The sequence below is a fragment of the Oryzias melastigma genome, linkage group LG9, assembly GCF_002922805.2.
Source record: "Oryzias melastigma strain HK-1 linkage group LG9, ASM292280v2, whole genome shotgun sequence".
Classification (NCBI taxonomy): Eukaryota; Metazoa; Chordata; class Actinopteri; order Beloniformes; family Adrianichthyidae; genus Oryzias; species Oryzias melastigma.
In genome coordinates this window covers 22,175,631-22,198,691 of record NC_050520.1, presented here as the reverse complement: position 1 = coordinate 22,198,691, position 23,061 = coordinate 22,175,631, and the positions used below count along the sequence as shown (strand labels likewise).

General features: G+C 39.2%; 1 protein-coding gene across 3 annotated transcripts in view; it reads left to right on the top strand.

Annotated features, from left to right (window-relative positions):
• Window positions 1-23,061, top strand: part of adgrv1 (adhesion G protein-coupled receptor V1) — a 93,257-nt gene that overhangs the window by 45,435 nt on the left and 24,761 nt on the right. For 2 of the 3 annotated variants that reach the window (XM_024275121.2, XM_036213592.1), the window contains 23 exons: window positions 38-223; window positions 305-540; window positions 1,982-2,130; window positions 2,281-2,479; window positions 2,557-2,776; window positions 2,870-3,109; window positions 3,179-3,328; window positions 3,407-3,627; window positions 3,697-3,976; window positions 4,115-4,258; window positions 4,584-4,755; window positions 4,965-5,106; window positions 5,398-5,966; window positions 6,043-6,306; window positions 7,617-7,734; window positions 7,821-7,992; window positions 8,097-8,339; window positions 9,470-9,877; window positions 10,470-10,642; window positions 10,749-10,995; window positions 11,149-11,285; window positions 12,097-12,257; window positions 12,837-12,937. In XM_024275121.2, coding sequence (XP_024130889.1) covers window positions 38-223; window positions 305-540; window positions 1,982-2,130; window positions 2,281-2,479; window positions 2,557-2,776; window positions 2,870-3,109; window positions 3,179-3,328; window positions 3,407-3,627; window positions 3,697-3,976; window positions 4,115-4,258; window positions 4,584-4,755; window positions 4,965-5,106; window positions 5,398-5,966; window positions 6,043-6,306; window positions 7,617-7,734; window positions 7,821-7,992; window positions 8,097-8,339; window positions 9,470-9,877; window positions 10,470-10,642; window positions 10,749-10,995; window positions 11,149-11,285; window positions 12,097-12,257; window positions 12,837-12,937 — 4,932 coding nt within the window. Of the gene's footprint in view, window positions 1-37; window positions 224-304; window positions 541-1,981; window positions 2,131-2,280; window positions 2,480-2,556; window positions 2,777-2,869; window positions 3,110-3,178; window positions 3,329-3,406; window positions 3,628-3,696; window positions 3,977-4,114; window positions 4,259-4,583; window positions 4,756-4,964; window positions 5,107-5,397; window positions 6,307-7,616; window positions 7,735-7,820; window positions 7,993-8,096; window positions 8,340-9,469; window positions 9,878-10,469; window positions 10,643-10,748; window positions 10,996-11,148; window positions 11,286-12,096; window positions 12,258-12,836; window positions 12,938-23,061 lie in introns of those variants that run through there. The other variant, XM_036213593.1, reaches the window with a different exon arrangement.

Below are 23,061 nucleotides of genomic sequence, written 5' to 3'. Positions count from 1 at the left end.
GTGAAGCATTAAAGTCATTCTGGCATTTTCCTGTCAGGTCGTTGATGATGACATACCTGAGGAGCGCCGTCTGTACCAGCTGTCCCTCACCTCTGCTACAGCGGGGCTGGAAATAAGCCCCATCGCCAAACATGCCACGATTACTGTTGCAGCCAGTGACAACCCTCATGGCCTTTTCTCTTTCATGCAACCTCAGCTCTCAGCAAAAGAGGAGGAGGGAATGGTGAGGTTAACAAAAAATCTATGTCGGTTCAGCACACCGTTGCAGATCTGATCTACAACGTTTTGTCTTTTCTTTCCACAGGTGAATGTGACCGTTTTTCGCTTCCTGGGTAGTTTAGGCAGTGTGCTGGTGAACTATAGGACTTCTGGGAGCTCAGCAGTCAGTGAGCTGGACTTTCGTCCATCTTCAGGACAACTGCTGTTTAATCCAGGCCAGACCTCTCAGAACGTCCCAGTGTTTATCAAGGATGACAACCTTCCAGAAGGACCTGAGGTGTTTTTCATTAACATCACCAATGTGGAGCTAGTCAACATCAGGTAGGTACAACAATGTTCAAAAAAAATTGAACGAGATTTCTCAAAATCGTAGTCTAGAAGAGTCTTGTCCAGGGCTCTGCATCCTTTAAAATTTAAAAAGCCATTTGGGCCGATTTCTTACCATCCAAACCCAGTTGGAGTCACAAACTCTTGTTTCAATCTTTAGAACAAATAAACTGATTTGTATTTATGCTATTGCCCCTGTTAAAATAAATATATACAAACTTTTGTTTTGGGGCAGGAATGAATCAAAAAATAAAGAAAACATAGCCTTATTTTTCTTTAAATATGACATTTTATAAGTTTTGACATGACTTCCTTTCAAAATAAAAGACACTATTGCATAGAATTATCTCAATGCAGCAAATGTAGTTGTAGGTAGTGTAATGTCAACATCAACCATTAAAAACAGTTTATTTTACAATTAGTGGAGAATCTCAGCCAGAAATTCATAAATCTAACAAACTAAAATTAAATCAGAGCATGCATGAATTATGAAAGCCTTGGTCAAAGTTTTTATCACAAATGTTATCACAAATGTTTTGGTCCTTCTCAGAAACCAATGCAATAAAAAGAGAAACTTTTTAGTAGCTATCCACTGTGGTGACCCCAACTGTATTTTTTTTGTACCTTGAGGCACAATTAAAATGATTAAATTTCTTCAAAAATAGAAAATCCGCCTTATTATTCAAAGCGCCTTAAGTATGCATTCCAGTGGTGCTCACTAAACTCAATTGACTTTCTGTGGAACACAGAGCATTTTAGTAGTGTTTTACTACAACTTTGTTAAACTACAAAGGGTTGATGGATAGTTAGAGATACTATTGTCAGGAACCTCAAAGAGTGATGTTGTCCTTCAATTGTGAATAAGTTGAATAAATTTTGAGTTCATTTATTTATTTATTTTTTCTTTAATACTTACTTACTTTTAACTTTACAGTTGCTTTTTAAAACTAAAACCTTTATTTTTTTTTTAACCAGTGAGCCACAAAGGAAAGATATGCTGATCTTCATCAGCACTCGTCCCTCAGCTTTATCTGAATGAACTCTTAGATTCGTAGTTGTAGAAGCTAATCTTTCTTTAACTGTTCTGGTATCGCCTGTCCGTCCTGGGATGGGATCTCTCCCTCATGTGGGAATCCCTAAGGTTTCTTCTTTTTTCCTGACTCAGGTTTTTTTAGGAGTTTTTCCTTACCGGGAGGGAGGGTCTAAGGGCAGGGATAACCAGTTTATGTAGTCTGTTTAGTTTTTAACAATTGTTTATATTTTGAAGCCCAATGAGGCAAATCTCTTTGTGATTTTGGGCTATATAAATAAAATTGAATTGAATTGAATTGATCTTTGGGTTTCAGATCCCTGGTCTAGTCAGTTGTTCAAAATTACTTTTTTAAAGCATCTCTTGTCATTCATTCTTTGTCCTTTGTCTCCCTCTGGTGGACAGTGCTGTGGACTACACAGTGAGAGAGTTTGGCCTCCAGCTGGATCAACCCCCCTCCATAGGCAACATTTCATCCCTTGCTGTGTTGATAATAAAGAATGACAACGTGGAAGGCATCCTGGAGATACAGCAAAACTATGTCAACATTACAGGTAAAAATAAAGATAAAAGCAAATAAAAGCTGGTTTGTGTCATTAAATTCCCTTGCTTTTAAAAATATGCATTTGCTTTGAACAGTTATTCGGTATTCTCTTGTGTCATGTAAGAGAGTATTTAATGGATGTGTTTCTCTTTTTCTTTAGTCGAGGAAGGTGTTGGTACTGTTTTGATTCCAGTGGTGAGGAGAGTGGGCTTTTATGGATCTGTCTCTGCCCGCTTCATATCGAGAGGCTTGAGTGCAACTCCCGGTCTGGACTATATCCTGAAGAACGGCTCAGTGACATTTGTCAATGGACAGAATGTTAGTTACATCAATGTCACTATCATAGATGACCTGGACAGGTGAGGGGAGAATCAAAAGCAATCTATATGAAAGGATTAGTCGACTTAAGCATATTAAATGAAAGTCTTTCTCTCAGTGAGCTTGCAGAGACTTTCGAGGTCGTGTTGGTTGAAGCCACCGGAGGAGCAGTTTTGGGTCCTCGAGATGTCGCAAGGGTTACCATTAGCAAGAGTGACTCTCCAAGTGGGGTGGTCCGTTTCATGAACGACACCATCATCATGGTGGCAAACCCGAACTCCACTTTGAAACTCAGTCTTGTTGTGGAGAGAGCAGGAGGTCTTCTGGGTAATGCGACGGTATGACTTTAAAAGAAGTGCCTTCTACATTCTTCTGACAGATTCCACTATATCCTGAATGTTTACAGTTATCATTGATGTCTCTTTTGACAGGTTAATTGGATAATTCTTGGCCCAAATAGCAGAGAAGTTCTACCCCCATCTAATACGGATTTCCGGGCTCCTGTGAACGGCTCCTTCTTCTTCAGAGATGGGGAGGAGAGCACAGGGGTCATCGAGCTGCGGATACTTCCCCACGGTGAGGTGGAAGTAGAGGAGGAGTTTGTCATTGAGCTGAGTATTCTTTCAGGGGAGATGGATGTTGATCCCCAAGCTGGGTCTGTAACACTGAAGGTACGTCACTGGAAGCTTTTCTTAATAATAAAATACAAATACATTCCTAATGGGTGTCTCGTCTCTTAGATAGGGAAGTTCGGAGACCCTAACGGCATTGTTCAGTTCTCCGAAGATGCTCTTAGGGAGCTTGTCATCAATGAACCGAGTGAGGCAGAAGGCCCTCGCAACGTTTCCCTGCTGGTTACACGCAGAGAGGGTGTGATGGGCAACATCACAGTACGTATCAGAGCCGTTTTTAAACCTGACATAAAATTTTAATGTCAGGAAATCTGAAATTCTACGTCGTTGCTTCAGGTCCGCTGGCAAATCCAAAGTGACTCAAATGTAAAGGGTGACTTCCTTGTCTTAACGGGCACGGTGATGATCCTGGAAGGACAAAGGGATGCAGAAATGATCCTTAACCTGATGCCCGACACAGAGCCAGAGGTGGAGGAGCTCTACATCGTCCAACTCACAGCTGTAGAGGGCGGTGCTACGCTAGATGCAAACCCAAACCTGATCAGAACCCACATCAGGTTTGATTACATAAGTGCGATCAAAATTGTTACATGAGCATGAAGCTGATCTTTCCCTCATCCCTACAGGGTGCCTGCTAACGATGACCCACACGGTGTGTTCTCCCTGAACACTGAACAGCAGTCTGTGGTGGTTGTGGGCTCAGGCCTCAACGTCACTAGAGCTGTGGTCATCAATGTGACTCGGCTTGCTGGGCTGTTTGGAAACGCCAGTGTGAGCTACAGGATCACGGGAGGGCCGGACGACATGATGGACATCGAGGAGATACTGGGAGGCCAAGCTGTGGGGAGCCTGTTTATGAGAGAGGGGCAGACATTCAGTACAATCACGGTGCCCATCAGCAGCCAGGTAGGGACCGAGTGCTGCTTGGAGCAAGAAGAGTCAAAAACAGACTTCACGATCCAAGAATCCTTTAAAAAATGGCTTTGAAAACAGTTTTTTGAAGGACTCATTGGTGTTTTCTGATTTTTCCAACATGTCTTTTAGGTGTTTTTGTCAGTTGGCACAAGCTTCACAGCAGAGCTGACAAATGTTAGGCTCATCGGTGATGTCCAAGGGTCTTTGCCACGCCTTCTTAGTGAGGCCAGCTCTGCCACTGTGACTGTACCTGAGGAGGCTGCAAACTCAGAGGTGACTTTCCCTTTCTCTGTCTTCTAAGTGCACTAAAACTCATTCAAAGTTTCTTAGCTTTCAGTATTGACGGTAAATTCATTTAAGATTGTTCTTTTTTTATTATCAAAAATAATTTGATACTTCAGAGAGTAAGCTGCAAAAAAAGACAGCTATTGTAAATTCATTCATACCTTCTTGGAGGGGTTATACATATGTAAAACTACAACAAATTCCAATTTTTAGACCCTTCTTGATGAGTTTCACAATATTCCATCGTTTTGCATGTACTTATAACAAAACTGAAGCATTAACATGGAGCATTTCCCTCTTTTCCACGATGTAGGTTGGTTTTGATTCACGGGCTCTACGAGTTTCAAGTGTAGAAACAGGAGAGTGTGAAGCGAAGGTGACACGAACCGGGCTTTTTGGGGCCATCACAGTGCAATGGAAAGCTGGGTATCCCTCAGGACAGGCGCCACCCGGGTTCAGAGCTGGGGCTGTTGTCCCAAATTCAGGTATGACGATCAGAGAAGAATTGAACTCGGAGGACTTGCCAGTTTTAGTTTCCTCTGAGCTCAACGCTTGTATCAATAAGAGTCCTTTAATGTTCATTTTCATCTTATATAGGCATGGATAAACTGTGTATGTTAACATGCCCATTTTAAGGACCATGTTTACTATAGCGAACACATATACTGTTGGTAATTTGTGTTTTTATGTACAGGCTCACTGACCTTCGGCCATGGAGAACGAACCAAAGCTATAGCTTTTACAGCTGTTGCTAACACTATAACGGCAGCTTCCTATGCTATACACCTCACTGCTGCCACATCAGACGCTGCTGCCAGTGGGACAGTCAAGCTCAGGTAGTTTCTCCATGTTCTTTTTGGTTAAAGTCTCACACCGATTAAATGTGTTTTGAATGTTATTAATATGTTCTTATGGCATTTTCTGATAATGGAAGAAATATTTAACCAAATATAAGTTAAAAATTGCATTTTTTTGTAATTCTTTATATAATTTGTGAATCAGGAGCTGAAAAATATTGTTTAAAAAAAGTTTGTGTTTGTGATGTAGAAAATACACTGGGAAGACCACAAGCTCCTTACTCCATTCTGAGTTTTTACTGAACTTCTTGTTTGTATGTCCCTGTTTAGGTCAGGTTTTACCTTGGCAGAGGTGGAGCCGTTGGGTATCTACCAGTTTGCGATTGACTCCCGAAAGTTAGTCATTGCAGAAGACATCCAGACGATAACGCTCTATGTTCAGAGACTTTATGGATCTCGTAGCAACGTCACACAGTTGTCCTATAAGACACTGGAAGTCAGCGCAGAAGCAGGAAGAGACTTTGTTGCAGTGCCTGACGGGCGTTTGGTCTTTGACTCCCATCATCAGACCAACGCTTCCTTCCAGCTTTCCATACTCGATGATTCCCTGTCTGAGCCGGAGGAGCACTTTCAGGTCAACTTGACAGATGTTCAGGCTCTCAATCCTGAGCCAGCGTGGATAGATGCACCTCCTCGGCTCAACCGACAGCACAGTGTGGCCACAGTCACCATCCTCGCAAGTGATGCAACTGGTGGAGTTCTCAGTATTGGACCTGGACTGGTGCAGGTACCAGAGGACAGAGACCAGGAAACACAGCAGGAGCAAAGGGTTATTCTGAGGGTGCGGAGGTCTAACAATGTTGCCGAGGCTGTGAGGGTGCGAGTCCAGGCATATGGAGGTTTGTTTGTTTGTATTCATTGTTATTTTTATGTTTTCCATGCAGCTATGGTCAGATTTGTTTTTGTTTCGTGCAGATGGAAGTACAGCAGCTCCTCCCTTCAGCGTGCAACCTGCTGAGACTCTGGCAAAGGAGAATCAGGACTTCCGCTTGGAGTCCACGGTAGTTTCTTTGCAGCCAGGTGAAGAGGAGAAAGAAATCATTCTCAGCATTGTGGATGATTCAGAGCCAGAGGGACTTGAAGTGTTCTTCATCTACCTGAGTGATCCAGAGGGCGGAGCTCAGATCACAGACAGTTTATATCAAGGTTTTGGAGCTTTTGTGAAGATCACTATTCTAGGTAAAATACAATTCTTTAAAAAAAAATTTTTTTTAATTTCTGTTGTGTTTTCTACCAGCAATCAGACTGTTAGGTCAGTTTGCCAAAGCTGAAGTTCATCAAATTGTTCTTAACTAAAACCATTCACTTGTTTGAAAAAGGGAAACTTTATTTTTAGTCACCAGTTTTAAGAGTCTATCTTATTTGTTTTGTAGAATCCTCACAGACTCTGCCCGAATACATGTGATGCATCTGTGACCGACCTCTTCATAGAAACTGAGCCTGTTATTCATTGACACACAGATTTGTTTTAAAGAAACTCCAGCCTTGTCCCACTTATTATAGGATTTGTAGGTCATTGCTGAGCTGTGCGGTAAACTGTGTCCCCAATCTGATCATATATGGCTTTGTTTATCAGGGCTGCTCATAAACACTCTGGGTGAATGATGGAGCCTGTACCAGCACTGTGTCTGAGTGGGTCTGTTATTGAGCAGATAGTCTTTTATAAAGGGACTGAGGAGACTTTTCGGACCTTTTTATTACAGTTTTACAAATTTTGTTTGCTTTTAAAGAATTTTTTATTCTTTTTTAGTTTTTTTTATTTTCATCTATGAGTACAATATGAAAATACTAAAAGATCCAGATGTTTATTTTGCCATTATAGTGCTCAAGGTCAAGGTCATGTCAAAGTCCTGTGTAATTTACTATCATCAATACAGAAATCTGTTTCTTTTTCTTTCATTGTGGTTTGTGTCATTACAAAACTAAAATAAACTGCTCAATTTCAACGTCAAATATATAAATTGATCTAATTTTCCCTTTTATCAACCAAAAATGAAACCAAAATAAAAATGTAGAGTGACTGATCTCGTAGTTAATTTAACCAGAATAACCAGAAAAATTGATGCAATCAAGATTCTGAGGGACTTATTTTGATGACTATTCATCTTCATACTGTAAGTCTCCAGTAGGAAACATGAGATTGACTGAAAGGATCACTACTACTAATTCATTTCTGTAAAATTTATTATCAGGGGGGAAAAGTATAAATGTCTAAATTTACAGTTTTGTTGTTTTGCCTGGTGTTTTTATGTCACATATTTATACTTTGCATATTTAATTGTTTTACCTTTTAGCTGTTGTTTTTATTGTTTTAATGTGCAGTGCCTTGTTTGATTGAGGTCATTTTAGGGCGCCGTATAAATGAATAAAACTTTAACTGTGTCCAACAATTGTAAAAATAATCACATCTCAAGTGAACTCTATGACTAAACTAATAATGGTTTGTTTTAACCAGCTGTTTTGTTCTCGATAATCTCTATCTCCATCAGGGAGTGACTTTCATAATGGCATTGTGGGCTTCAGTCTGAACTCTCTGATGGGTCAAGTCCTGGATGAAGATTCTGAGAACAGAACCGCAGTACTATACCTGCAAAGACAGGAAAACAGGTAACACAATCTCTGCTTTTTGAACAGCCTCTTTCCAATACTGCTGTGGTTGGATTTTATTGTTTCTTATTTCTGTTTTTGCTCAGAGCTTTTGAGGATTTGCAGGTGTTCTGGAGAGCAACCTTCAGCAAGGAAGCTGTAACTCTCCTCAGCAATGGAGTCAATCTGACCTCGCAGCTTCTTCAGACTTCAGGGACGGCGGTCTGCAGGAGAGGAGAAATACTCTGTGTCCTCTCTCTGGAGGTCCTGAATGATGAGGTAAAACCTCCAGCAAAAGCAGACGGGTTATTACAGCCCAAAATGAAAAGACTTGTTAAATAAGTGGTGCATGAGGTTGAGTGATCACTCAAATTAATCTGCAGGAACCAGAGTACCAGGCATGGTTCTTGGTGGAGATTTACAAAGTGGGAGCTGGAGCTGCCATAAATGAGACCACTCGTTTCGCCAACATCACCTTAGCAGAGAGCGACAACCCACAGGGTGTTGTTTACTTCAACGTGGGCCATAGACTGCCCGTCGCCACCCTGATGTCTACGAGACTCACTCTGCAGGTGTACAGAAAAGCAAGCACAGCTTCAACTATGTTTCTACAGTACCGCACAGTGGTAAGGGACAACATCAGCCGCACCTTCAGCTTTGAAGCACACAGATACAATTTCAAATTGACAAAAAACATTTTAGAATTCTATTTATTAGGGTTGGGTAACAATAGTAATTCCCAGAATTGATTCAGTGCCACTCACCAGGGCCTGAATTGATTAAATTCATATTTTTTTAAAATTATTTCAATTCATTCAATTCCATCTAACTCAATACAGTTCACACACTTTAAAATTTATTTGTGAAACTATCACATTACATTACTAACACAATAACATGGTTTGTCAAAACTGCAGGTTTTGACAAACCATGTCTCCACAATTGTCTCAAATAGGAAATATATATTTATTTTTTGGGCAGTAAAAGACATGGATAAAGATCAATCTTAAGTTTTATGGATCGTTATTTATTTACTGGACTCGGATTGATTCAGATTTATCTGATCTTTAAACCCAGCCCTACTAATAATTTTACTAGATTGCTTTTTTATCAATTTTTTAGTCATGTATTTCCTACTTTTACACATTACAATACTAAACCAGATTTCTCTGTTGCAGATGGGTAATAATAAGACTAGTTTACTGTTATTTTTCATTTTTTATACTCAAGGATGCAAACATTAAGTGCTGGAAACAAAAGTTTGAGACATATTAAAATGAGGCACATTTTCCTGTATTTTTAAGTTTAGACAAACACAACATTCGATTTTTCAACACCTAGGATCTTTTCAAACACCAAAGCTTCTTCAACTTTCCACTGTTCTTTAATGTTGTTTTGATGCTCCATTTTTTTTCTGGTAGATAAGTTTTATTCATGGCAGAGCTAAGATGGAGGATGTATGAGACCTCTCTGACCCTCTTTGATATTGAATTTTATAGTAAGAGTGTATAGTGGACTCAATAAAAACTCAGAAACTTCACAGAGATCCACGGTCAGGCCATTTGCTTTCATCTTTCAAAGCATGTTGTCAGGTTTGCTGTGAAATAATAGATCAGTGTGGCGAAAACCTTTTGAAATATTACAGGTTTAGTCAGCCTCAGATAAAATATGCTGCAGTAAACATGTGAATGGTGTACATCAAATATATGAGGAGTCTGGGGCTTCACACTTACAATTCCAACTCTTGTCCCTCCAGGAGCTCATGAGAGAAGAGATGGTCGGCCCGTATGTGATCTGGCCGGCTAAAGCGGGAATGGACTTCCCTAAACAGGAGGGTGAAATAATTTTTGAAGTTGGGCAGCACCTGACTTCTCTAGAACTCATTCTGACTCCTGACCGGGCCTCATCCTCACCCACACCAAAGCGCTTCCAGGTGGAGCTCCACAGTCCCACAGGGGGAGCCAGTGTGCACCCTCAGTTTGGGCTGGCGAACGTTACTCTGGTGGCAAATGCTGCAAGTGAAGCTATGTGGGTTATTCTGGATCAGCTGCATCAACCTCTTGACCCGATAATACTCAATCCAGTTCTGCAAGGACTGAAGAATAAAGTCATTTCCATTCTTAGTGGAGAGCAGATGACTGCGGTGCTCGAGGCTCTAGGGAAGGTAAGACGGGGAAATTTAAAGATCATCCACTGCCCAGACCCTAAAAAAACATTTCTCTCACACATGGCTCACATCTGCAGTTTTAATTGGTCCACAGCTGACTCTGAGGTGAACATAGAAGGCTGTGTTCGTAAATAGCAGTGTGAATTAGAATCAAAATATTCTTCCTACAGGAATCTGAGGAAAGAAAATTGAAACCGAAAAATGTCAAGTATGCATGCATGCATTTTAGTTGTAGGTTCTTTGTCTTTATGTTCTTGTCACATACAGATTATATTACTTCACTCAATTTCAGAGCATAGCAGAGGCTTAATTGTTAGCTGCAAAATTTTGGTTGCCGAGCAACTGAATCAATGCCATCAGTTTATAGTTTTGATGTTGCAATTGTAAAGACACAAGTAGAGATATAGGAAATATATGTTACTTACACGGCAGAAATATATTTGTTGAAGTATAAAAGAGGGAAAAAAATAAGTAAAAAGAATATATTTAGACATATAGAATGCTCTAATGAAAAAAGTAATAATGCAAAAAAATAATATGGGAAGGAAAAACAGATACGTAACAATGAGAACTCTTTGTCCTGTGCCAGGTGCTGACAGAGGCAGAGCGAGCTCCTTTGCATGAGAAGAGCCAGAATTTGACCTATGACCTTCTGTGTCCTCTGGCTAATCCTAACCGCATGGACACTCGAGGCCTCAGCTTCCTTGCCGAAATAGCAGAGCGATTTGCATTCTCTCTTGTCAAACACATCCCTTGTGAGATGTAAGTTCAGATGATTTAAAGGATTCCAGGAGTATTTAAAACCATGTTTAACAGTCACGTTGAAGTTGGTCATTGCTCATGCTGTTCTCCTCTGTGATTTCCTCAGAAGGGGTACGGTGCTGGACACATGTCCATTTATGACCATTTCCGCCTTCCAGTGGTATCCCACGCAAATCAACGGGCACAGATTCAGGGGCCATAACGCAGACTTCTTCCAGCTCCCCGACAGACTGCTGCCGGTGCCAGCAGTGCCAGACGCAGTCTGTGGGAACCTCAGCAGGATTCAGCTGACGGAGTTCAGAACCGAACATTGGTTCCTCACCAACAATACGATCACAGCTGTTGGTGGGAAGGTAGGGACTGTCAGCCAGAGAACGCACAAAAAATCCGCTACGTATACTATGAGAATGTACTGACTTGTGCAGCAGATGGCAGTGTTGCCCTGATTGTATGTCAGCTATTCCTTTTTAAGTGTCTCTGCTCTTAAACTCTGTTTCTTCTTGGAGGTGTTCTCAGCCAGCATCCAAGACAGAGGCTCAGGGCCTCTAGAAGATGGCAATGAAGTCGTATATCGAATCTACTCCAGTGGGCAAGTTAAATCAGGAAGTTCTATGTGCCTACTGTGGAACCAGACCACAGGAAGGTAAAGCACTAGCAAAACTCACCTGGTTAAAACACACTTACTCATAACTTGAATAAAATAAAATAATATATTATTATATAATAAAATATTTGTTCTTGACAAAGTTACCTTTCACACTGTTCAAATATTCCCATCCTATATCTGTAACCCATGCTCCCTCTGTTTGTCATCCGGGGTGACTGGGAACAGTTTGCAAATTGAAGGTCAAAAGTCCAAGTTCAGCCTGTCAGTAAAGTAATTCAGTGACCATGAGGGATCTCAAATCTGTTTTTCTATCTGGACATTCAGTCTTCTGCACTCCACCTGGAGGCAGTTTGCTGAGGACATTCCTGGGGCGTGAAATGGGTTTTGGCTGGAACACGCTGTTTGAAGTTAAGATTTGGCAGGTTTTGTTTGGCCAGAACAGTTTCTTGGATGAAAGGTTCCAGGAAGACAAACCCGCAGCAGAAGTGACATTGAGAAACAGCAGTATCCAACTTAGCGCCTGTTGAATATCCGGAAAGCCTGTATTTGTGTACACATCTTGGGTTTTAAAGTAAATCGCCGCTTCCTCTTTTTTAAGCACAAATGTTTCCCACTAACGAAGGATTTCTTTAGTAAGGATAACTTTGTCTATAAAAGTTTTGATTTTCTTTCAAAATTCTTATTCCTCTTGTTGATTATCTTTTATTGTTTGTGGATACAAAACATTACATCACCCACCGTTCACTGACTTCCTGTCATGTCACTGTTGTTTTTTATTTGTTTTGTTTTGTTTTTCTGTCATGAAACCTGCCAATTATCTTTCCTCTGCTTCTCTCCTCTCATCTAGCTGGTCAGCAGATGGTCAGTACTGCAGGGTTGTGAAAGAAAGTGGAAATTATGTGGAGTGTGCATGCTCCCATTTGTCCATTTTTGCAGCCCATGCTGAGTTTGCCATGCTGGCATCTTACAATGAGGCCTTCTACGCCTCCGGATTTATCTGCATTTCAGGTATTACAAAATGCTTTTTTGAGCTTCTTTTTTTGTTCCCATCTCTTCACTTAACTATGCCAGCATTCTCTTAATCATCCAGTATTATTGGATCATAATACTCCAGCCTTATTCAACCACATGTAGTAAGAATATATTGGAAATTCTAAAAAAACATGTTCTTGTGACATTTTCTCATGATGGATGACATATATAGAGAAAAGTAAGCTTAAATTATCATTTTTTGAGTATTTCTTTATTCAAATCATTATGAATCAGGAGCAGAAAAAATACCATTGGAAATAGCTTGTATCAGTGACTTAAGTGCTACATTCGGTGGGCCACAAGCTTCCTGCTCCATTAGTAGGCGACTAGATCCATGTACGTCTTTGTTCTCCTCATCCAAGCTGGAATTGGCAAATTTCTGGTGAACTTCTGCCTCTCTGCAGAAACTATGTCCTAGAAAGCGACATATTTTTTTTAGTTTGAATAAAAACGGCATGATCATAATTAAAAGAAGACTGGGAATGCTTTTAAAATAGATGAAAAGATGATCGAAGTGGGACTTTAAGTCGGTGTTATTCGTTTGTCCTATTACAGGGTTTGCCTTGGCCATCATATCCCATGTCCTGTGTTCCCGCTTTCCCATGTTTGCAGCCAAACTGCTCACTCACATGATGGTGGGCTGCCTTGGAACTCAGGTAAGACAATAATGCCATACAAAAATGCATTTATCAGCACTGAGATGTTGATGTTGACTGTACTTCTTCTGTTCACACTCATAATTAAATGCAGATCATTTGAAACTGTAATGCACAAGTGAAGTCTACACAAACTAAGCAACAATTAACTAAACATAAAAAGAAAATGCATTTTAAATACTTACCGACAGTGCAAACACATGGACACATGCTGCAGACCCATCCCTGTGCCCATCACAGATGCCACATGTATTTTCTTGGAAATGTTCATGGATGTGAACGCATATAATCAGATGTAATTGGTTGCGTAGTTTGCGGGCTGCTGCGTCCTGACAACACAACCATGCCCCCTCCCGCACCCACGCCCATTAAAAACGCAAGCTGTCACATAACCATTGAGTGAGATAGATATGTAGCTACAGGTGAGCCTCTCTCTGGGTTATGATCACGCGTGTGTCTGCGTGCGTGAGGCAGTAGGGTACTGGTAATTTTCCACTGATGCCCCCTCTCTTTGGCTGACAAACATGAGCACTTTCTAAAGCAGGCCTTGGGGGCTATAGCCACCTCACACTTGACCTGTTTATGGCCCAGCCAGAGCCCCTAAACCTGAAATGGTTTTGGATGGAAAATTCCAGGCTGTTCTCTCACCATGTTGGTACTTAACTGTACTGCAAGGCAGTTTGTCTCTGATAGTGTACTGCTTTACCCGTGTGTTTCTGTGGCCTTCCAGTCAAGGTTTGTCAAGTCCCAAATTAAAAGAAACATAAAGAATATGCATTTTATTAAAAATTGTCTTCATTTAATAGGTAATTTTCTATAGTGATGCATGTTAGTGTTAAGGTCTATGGGAATTTGGAAGTAAAGTATTGTAGCCTGCAAAAAAAACACATTCTCTTTTAATAAAAACCTTTGGTAGCTGAGATCAAGTACTTAAAGAATGGATAGAGTGATGACATTACATCCAAAATAAATCTATCCAGGGTATTTAGTGAAGAAGACGTGTGTCTTTGTTCAACTTCAAATAGCAAAACATGTTGCTGCATTTACATATCAAAAGGACCTTGGCTCAATATGTGTGTCACTGTCTGTGTTTAGTAATGCCTCTAGAAATATCAGTCTGACCACCTTCCTTTTCAGACCTCCAGACAAACACCCACCATATTTGCTTCTTCTCTCACCACTGAGAGAAAAAAGCAATCCTCTCAAGGACGTCCACAGTCTCTGTTTGCAAGGAATTGTCTGAATCTAAATCTAAGTTAGACTATACCAACTTTGCATGGCCAGTCAAAATAATTTGTTTCCTACAATGTTGGTTTTAACTTCTTTTTCTGTGTTCTGCTGGAAGTTTAAGATAGAAAGGATCCTCATGTATCCATTTATTTGAAGTATATATAAATCATAAGAAATAACAAACAAATACAATTAAACCGATGATGCACTCCCTGACCACTTTATTGGGAACACCTGTCCAAATGCTCGTTAACACAAGCCAATCACATGGCAGTTCTGAAGGCAAACGGGGATTCCAACTTATCTTATTTTTTTAAGTTAATCCATTCGATATCTTTCAATCTCCATTATTTATTAATAAAATTAACCGCTAATGCATCATAATAATCCTATTTAAAATGATCTAATTTTACAAATTAAGTGTGAATAGTCTTTACACTTGGATTAGCTATTCTTTTCTGTATCTCTTAAAGAGGCCAATGCTTCAAAATATTCCTATTTTCTGGGATTCGCTCTAACATTGATGTCAATTCTGATTGTCACCCTTTTTGCTGTTTTTAATCTCTTTATTTAAAAGATACTACAGACCAAGTGATGTGTAATTATCATAGCACTAATAGTGACAGAAAAGTAGCAAGCAGGAAAGTGAGACCATCATGAAACTTTGAAAAATAAAGTCTTTTCTACCTGTCTTTGTGTCACACATCTGTTTAATCCAAATATAAACTCAGAAATAACTGATATTTACAATGAACAAGTCCATTATTTGGAAATTTTAAAAAAAGGTGCAAACAGATATGACATTTCGAGTCATTTCTTTTTCATTAGGTAACTTGTAAAAGAAGAATAATCCGAGAAAAATAGGTATTTATAGTTTTCTCTAAAAAAAATATAAATTTAACTGAAAAAAATGTTAAAAAACAAGACGTACAAAATGTTTGTAGACAGGATCAAGGTTGGAGTCACTGTAGGCAGTGATATAGAAATCAGAGATCCAGATATGACTGTTGAGCAATCATCATGTCACCCCAAAGTTAACTTTGTCAAAAAGGAACATCTACTACAGCCAATTTTACCACAGTGTGGAACAGCCAGATCCGTTTTCTATTTTTATTGCCAGCAAACCACAATTAAAACGTCCATCTTTTGTGCTCTTGACGTCCCTCAGTTCACTCAGTCAGAGAACATTCACCCTGACAGATTTCACTGCTTTTTTCAGCATCTGGGAGGGTTGGTTTTAACTGGTTTCCTGTTTGTTCTGGGAATGAATCCAGCATTTATCAATCTCTTCCTCTGTCATCAATCTGGCATAAACACTACTCTAACTTCTGCGACACGCATAGCCTCCACTTCCTGTCCCTGCACGAGCGCCGAAGCTGTCGGCTTTTGTGATTCCAAAAAGGTTCTGGACTGTCGTCAGCATTTGCGTGTTCTGTTTTGGTGCCTTCGCTTCTGATCCACACAAGGTCAAGACAAGTCTTTCCAAATACAACTAAATGACTCTGCTTTTCCTGGGGATGTTTATCTGTTCCCATCATGACCAATAAAACATTAAACCCATAAACAGAGGCAGACGGAGTGTGAATGTGTTTTCTTGCTGATGTCACAGGACGTGCATATCTTATCGTAGTTTATGCTTCTGCCTTTAATGTTAAAAACAAAGTGACAAAGTAGAAGAAAAATCAGAAGAACCCTTTGTGTTATCAGTCCTGGCAGAGTCTTTGTTACAAATCTTTTACTATGTTGAAAATATTTTTCTTAACGATGGTGTTGCTTTTCATGCAAGCCATTAGATCAAAGTTTTCTCGCCAGACGAAAGGACAAAATGTCCTTGAGATGAACTGAACTCAGCTGCAAGCTTTTGTTGTCTGCCAGTGTGAGCTGGTGGTTGGGATGTAGCTGGCAGGTACCAAGAGTATAAAGTATCAGCAGTCGGAGCCTGTGTCACTGCCTGTGTGTAGACCAGACAGATGAGAGGTGAAGAGAGCCTTTTGGGAGAATTGCATTTCACTCAACTGGCTGATCTCACACCTTGCACCAAGTGTCGCCATGGCTCCGCTCTTCAACTTCTGTTGAAGTCAGCGTTGTCTGGTTTGTGTATTTTAACTTGACTTTTACTGGTGCTGAATATTAAGGCTTAAGTTTACAGAACAAGTTCAAATCTTACTGTCTTGAGCAATCTTCTGTTTCTATTTATCTGTTTTTTTTCTCATCTAACTTTTACTTTTTACTCACTTTTTTTTACATAAATATGAGCTTTTTTTTCAACTCCACTGTCTAAGTTAACATAAACATCAATCACCCATCCGTTTCCTAAACCTGCTTTATTCCTTTTGGGGTTGCTGGAGCCTATCCCAGCTATTGTCGGGCAAAAACAGGATACACCCTAAACAGCTTTTTTTTTTTTTAAATAATTTGTGTGTTATTATTGTGTTTTTTTGATCAGTTTGCACAACATTATCTTCAAATGTCATTTTTTGATTTAACAATAACAGGTTTTCAACATCACCACTATAATGATAAGGAAGTAAAAAGGGGGTGGAGCTAATCGTTGCACATACAGTGTTGTCCATTAACTAACTGTTGCACATGGATCATGGTATTATTAATAATTTATATTTAAGGCATAAATTGTCTGTGACAGTTGATTTTAAAACGAAATCATGAAATTAGATTATGTCTCATAGTAGTGGCTCCTGTGTGCAGGTCATGAAGGAAAACACGATCCTTACACATTTTCTTTGGATAATATTAGATTTTTTTTAGATATTAGATCAATATCTAATCGTAATACTAGTTATCAAACTTCCCATTTGAAATCTTTCAACTAGAGCTGTTATCAGCAAGTACACTGTAAATTTTATTCAATACTTTTGCTTTATCTTTCTTCATCAGATTTTGACCCCTTTTAATGTGTTTCAAATGTGTGTTGTCCTTATAGTTGTAAACATTTGTTCATTTTCTAGAGAATTAAACAAGCCAAAGTACCCATTATCCATCTGCAATTTGGAAGTTAACTAAAAATTGCTGTTCCCATGTTCAGTTTGCATATTTCGCCTGTCAGCTCTCAAGTGGATGTTTAAATTGTTTCGCCTCGTATGTCCATAGAGTCAGAAAAGCAACAACAAGCATTTTAATCCTAGTGTTTGCCATCCCTTTAACCGGTTAAAGAGAGAAGGAAATTCCTTGGTGAGTTTTTTAATAGTCAAGAATGGTTGGCTTTCGACATTACCTTTCACCTGATTTTAGAGTCATGCCACTTTTTTTTACTGATACTTGGTAAATAGGAGCTCCCAATGCTGTGAATGAATGTGGGATCCTCTCAAAGGCCTTGGTCTCCTGATCTATTTTTGGATGGCAGTTTGTTTTGGCAGACAGTCATGTGTGGAGTTGACTGAACTCTTGAGGGTCAGGAAAGGGTTTTCTCTGAAACTGCAGAGGTCTGTGGAGTTGCTATTGCAGCTGTTGTCTCTTTTAGGTCAGATTGAATATTTCCCAGTTTTTCCAACATTTGATCCAACTCATTCATTTATTTTGACCAACTCGAGTCAGTAAAATTGTCCGTTTGCTTTGGGGAATTTATAAAATTGGAAATCCCAGTTTAAAAGCAGGTGTTGAATCTTCTTCATAGGGTGGTTTTATGCTTGACCTCATCATGTTTACATACTTACAGGTATAAATTCTATGAATATGAAAATAAATGCACTCAAACAAGCATACTGCACACATGAACATTTTCAAGCTTACTGATGTCACCTGTATTATTATTTTTTTTAAATAAGTACTTTGAACTTTTTTATAAGTTGATGTTACTCAGCATATTCTGTAGGGGTCACTGTAACTCCACGGTGAGAGTCAAGTTCAAGGCAACTGTGAATGAAGTGCTTGATCAAGGATTCCTTTGAGAGCTACTTTTTTATGACTGAACCTTTTTGAGAACAAACAGAAATCACTGAACCAGAGGAAGCAGTTTAAACAGAACCCGCTTACTCGTTTTCTTTGAGTCTGCCTGAGATTAAAGCTGAAGTCGACATTGGGTTATGGACTAAATCCACTCTGCCAGTCATGGTTGTCAACTATTGAAGATCAATATTTGGCACCTGTTGCAAACTTGAAGCAGAGTTTACTGTAGCATTCTGACTTTGTCACAAAGTTTGCTCGCTACCTTCTGTTTTTAGTCAAAGCTTGTATAAGGATCTTTAAGGAGTGTTTGGCATCTCTGCTCAGATTTTAATCTATAAAACACAGACAGACATAAAGCAGACCTTATTGACTTTCTGGTCAGTCATTGATGTAAGCAGGATCTCCTTTTTTCATGTAATCATAGTGGATGGGGTTGTTTTAGCTTACAAGAGTTGCTAAAATATTTCACTGTGATCCTCTATGCATTAATGACATTCTTCAAAGCATTTTTAAACCATTACAGCATATGTGTACAGATATGGTTTATTAAAGCAGCCAATTCTCAATCCAAGTTCTTACTTTAACTGCTCTGCGTAGTGTCCCATCATCTGATTGAGCTTAGCAGTGCAATCCAAAGATCAGGAAGCACATCAATCTTGAAAAGTGGCATCCTTGTTTATCATGTTTGTGAACTGCCTTTTAATATTATCCACACATCATTCATTACAGATATAATCTAAAAATAAATATGAAATAAGCCTTCTGCCCTTTGACTCCTTATCTCAAGATAAAACTGTATGTGTGGTCCCATACTAAGATTTGCATCTATTTTATCTGATTTACTGCTGCTAATCTCTAGTAATTGCACTGTTTTATAGTTAAATAAAGTCAGTTAAATCTATAGCCTATACATGTGTCCAATAGTTTACAAAGAACTCTCTGTCTGCTTCTTAACAGGTGTTCAAGAGATTAAAAGCTCATCTTTAAAGCAGCATTGTTGCAATTAAAAGTAATTGTCTATTTCCAGCAGCACTGACATGCTTTGTATAGGAGAAGATGAAGCCTTCTGAAACACGGCTAAATGTGTCTCATGTGGGTGGTACTGCTTAGATTTTCTGCGTGGAGGAGCTGGTATTGCCATTGGTGTCTGGAGAACAGTATGAACAGTGGTAGGGGATGCAGCAATGTGCAAAAATAGGGACCATGGGTACTGGCTGTGTGCATGAGTGCCAGAGATAAACACACTGCGCCAAAAGCAAAACAAGCCAAGGTTGTTCTTCTCCAAACAAGGCCTTAGATGTAAAATAATGACGCCAAAAACACTGTAAACTTGCTGGCAGCACTGAAAAACCTTTTCTTTTCAACCAACGGTCCATCACTGTTCAGTCACACAAGTTTCATTCTGGAAATACATCAGTGGTGAAAATTCCCCATCATCCCACACTGCGACACAAGCACTCACACACATTATAACATTATCAATGCGTGTGTGTTCACGTAAGCAAGTTTAGCTGCAGTGTTGTGGTTGTTTGAATGTGAAACAGACCAGAGGGCAGTGTGTGTTTATATGCCAACAGCTCTCACAGCATGCATGGCTCTTCCCAGGATTCAACCCAAAACACCTCTGAACTTTACTGGTCTGCCGGTCCTTATGTAACTGGACTGGACCAGGCTGCTTAATGTAAAGGGTTCTATAGAGTCGTAGTAACGCTCAACACTAATCACTTAAGATTCCATGTTTTCAATTATTTCAATTGGGATCACTCTTAAATGACTAGCAGATCGTATGGTGGTAATCACTCTTAAAACTGTAAAATAGTATTTATAATAACAATCCAGATTTCAATTTACCCTGCAAAGCAGTAGTTTGTAAAACTGCATTTGACTTAAATGAGGGGTTTGCACCAAAACATACACAATTTTAGTTCAAACAAGCATAAGAGTGGTGAGATAAAAATCTGGATTTAGAACCTAGGAATTCCACTCAAAAACAAGAGTTTAAAAATCACATGTAGCGGTTTCTGTGCAACAGCTTAACTTGGTTAAACTGGGTCACCCAACAGCACAGAAATTCAAAGCATGTTAGTAAATCTGTAGTAGAATTTTTAGAATGTGTAAAGAATCAAAGTTTTGATTCAAAGAATTGAAATAGTTCATAAAACTGGCCACGAAGTCGGAGATCTTGTCCTTTATTTGGGTTGCATTCCGATAATACTAAGATCCACCCCAATGGTTATATATAATTTTATTTTTAGAGTTTTAAAATAAGAATTACTGGTCCGATAACCTACCTCTTCAAGTCTTGCATTTGGATCTCCAGTGTGCTTTACATGCAGAAAAGTGAGACATTGCAGGGAAACTGATGACCATTTTCACTTTGAATTGGTTAGAAAAACACAAGATAGATCACTAAAAAGGTAATATTTGCAATTTTAGATTATTAACTCTGTTTTTAGGGATTTTATTTTAGTTTGTATGTCTTACTTGCTGATGGGGTCATTTAAAATGGTGGGGGAAGCAAAAGTATTGTCATGGGGAACTAGTATATTGATAAAGACACTGAAAATACATGGAAACACAAAATGTATCTTTCTTTTCCTTATCTCTCAACAAAAGCAAGAGGAAACGCCCTGGGTGCAGGCTGATGCCGGAGCCAGCTAGATCAGACCGGTAGCTGTTAGAAAGAAGGGGGAGGTGAAGGAAAAAGGAGGAGAAGGGGGATGGGGGTGGAGGGGCAGCAATGAGACAAAGTGAAGCTTATGGATGAATGTGAAGGCTGGGAGAAATATACGATATGATGGAAGCAGAAGGAGGCAGGATGTGGAAGATAAGTGCGGTCAAGTTTAGGTGGACAGTCTCACAGGCAGGCAGGCAGGCAGGCTAAGACCCCCAGTCTCTCAGTGATGTAATGCACAGGCTGCATGCTATTTTTAGCCGCATTGTACAACACACTGGCCTATTGATCAGCAGCATATCTAACTGTGGGGGAAAGAGCTGCAACCAGCAGACGCATATAAAAGATGCACCAAATTCTCATTTTCACTTTTTTTTATTGATACTCTGATGATAGAATTAGCTTTTAGTGTTTTCATTGTTTTTCTTTCATTGTACAGGAAGCAGGTCAAACATATAAAGGGAGGAAAAGTCATTCCCAGGGCAGCAATGTACCTTTAGCATTAACAATAGTGCATGCTGTCTGCAGGGTGGTGCTAAGGTTAGCTGCAGTGTTTCCCATTTGACCAGGGAACGTGCAAGCATACACACAACACCCATCGTCTGAGAGTCTGCAGCACTTTTCTGCGACTGCTTTGAAACAGGTTGTTGCCTAAAGGTCTAGACGAGTCGACTCCCGCTGCTTCACACAAAAAAGATAGAACAGGGACAGAGGGTCACTTTATCCTCACCTGTAATCTACAAACTCTAGCAACCCAACTCTGTTCTCCTCATTGTGTACATATTAAAATGTTTTTTTTTATCCATGCACTTTCGGTCTGTCACAAAATGTTATTTTCCTATATTCCATTAGATGCAAAGACGTATTATAGTATATATGCCAATTTTTCTATGACATAAAATTGTGTTTGTGCATTTCAGTTTTTGTTTAGGAGTAACTAACTCCAAAAAAGAATGGTCACCTGACTTATTGTTGCAGCCTGTTACGCAAATTTAAATTATCTCTCTTTCTTTTGCATAAACATAATCTAAGGTTTATATCTATTTAAATGCCCAACAATATCCACAGCACGTATAAAATCATTATTTGGTATTTTCCCAGGGAAAAAAAGGCATGTAAAGTTAGTATGTTGCACATTTGTTCAACTTCATCTATGCAGTTTCACATTCAGGACTGAAACTGAACATCTAAAAATGTGATACCACTCCTGGTGAGCTGTTGCAGGAGTGTTTGATAAGAACAGTTCAGTATTTAGGTCAAATTCCCTCTAAAATGCATTTATCTATGTATATTTCAAAGATCCTTATAATGAGGCCCTTTGAATAAACAGAAAGCGGCCAGACAAGAGTGAATTAAGGGAAGTTAACTCTGTTTTAATGGTAAATTTTCACATTTTGTATTGTCCCTAACCTGAGGCAACATGTTCCAGCCCAGAGTATAATTTAGGTCACAAACACTGGTATGCACATCAGGAGTTGTCAGTTCAGGACAGGTCAATGCAAATAGTCCTTTTTACAATGCGATTTTTAGTCCTTTGTCCCCTCTTCTGCTCTGCCAGACTCCTTATCTGATATGATAAGCTGAGTTGCGTCACTGCAGGGTCAATAGGTTCAGCGTCTGTGTCTTTAAGGTCACTTTTCTGTGGATATATTCTCTAAACGTATGCATAAATTACTAAAGACTGGTTATGAAATATGTGCTGCTAATGCTAGAAGAAAGAAAATAAAATCAGTCTATATAAGAGATGAACAAATGCAGCAGTTAGAGCTTATGCAAATTTAACTGCAAATGATTATTTTATGTCTTTCATTGAACTGTGAATTTCAGGTTTTAAAAAAAATGCTCCCATTCTCTTCTTTCTAATATTTGTTATGTAATACGCTGTATTTCTGTGAAATAGGGTAGTTACAATAAAACTACATTGCTTTATTTTGTAATCTTTGATCCTGCTGGCTAACTGGGACTTTTTTCAATTCCGGCACCATTCCAGGTAGTCCAGGCATAAGTTCCCACCCTTCCCACTCATATCTTCAGGCAGGACTTGGAACATGCACTGAAAATGGAGTTCAGACCATTTAATTCATACTATAACAGGGAGAGTCCCAGACATCTCCCTCAACAGGACTTTACAGAGAAGTAAAGTTAGTAATAAAAATTATTATAAAAATTTGGTTTCTCCTAAAAAAATTTAGCATACAGGCAGATTTAAAAGGAAAAAATGCAATCAATCTTAATAATTATAGATTGACATTATTGACTTTAATTATTAGTGCTGCAGCATCTGAGAAAATGTTGGTTTTTACAGAAATAGGATCAA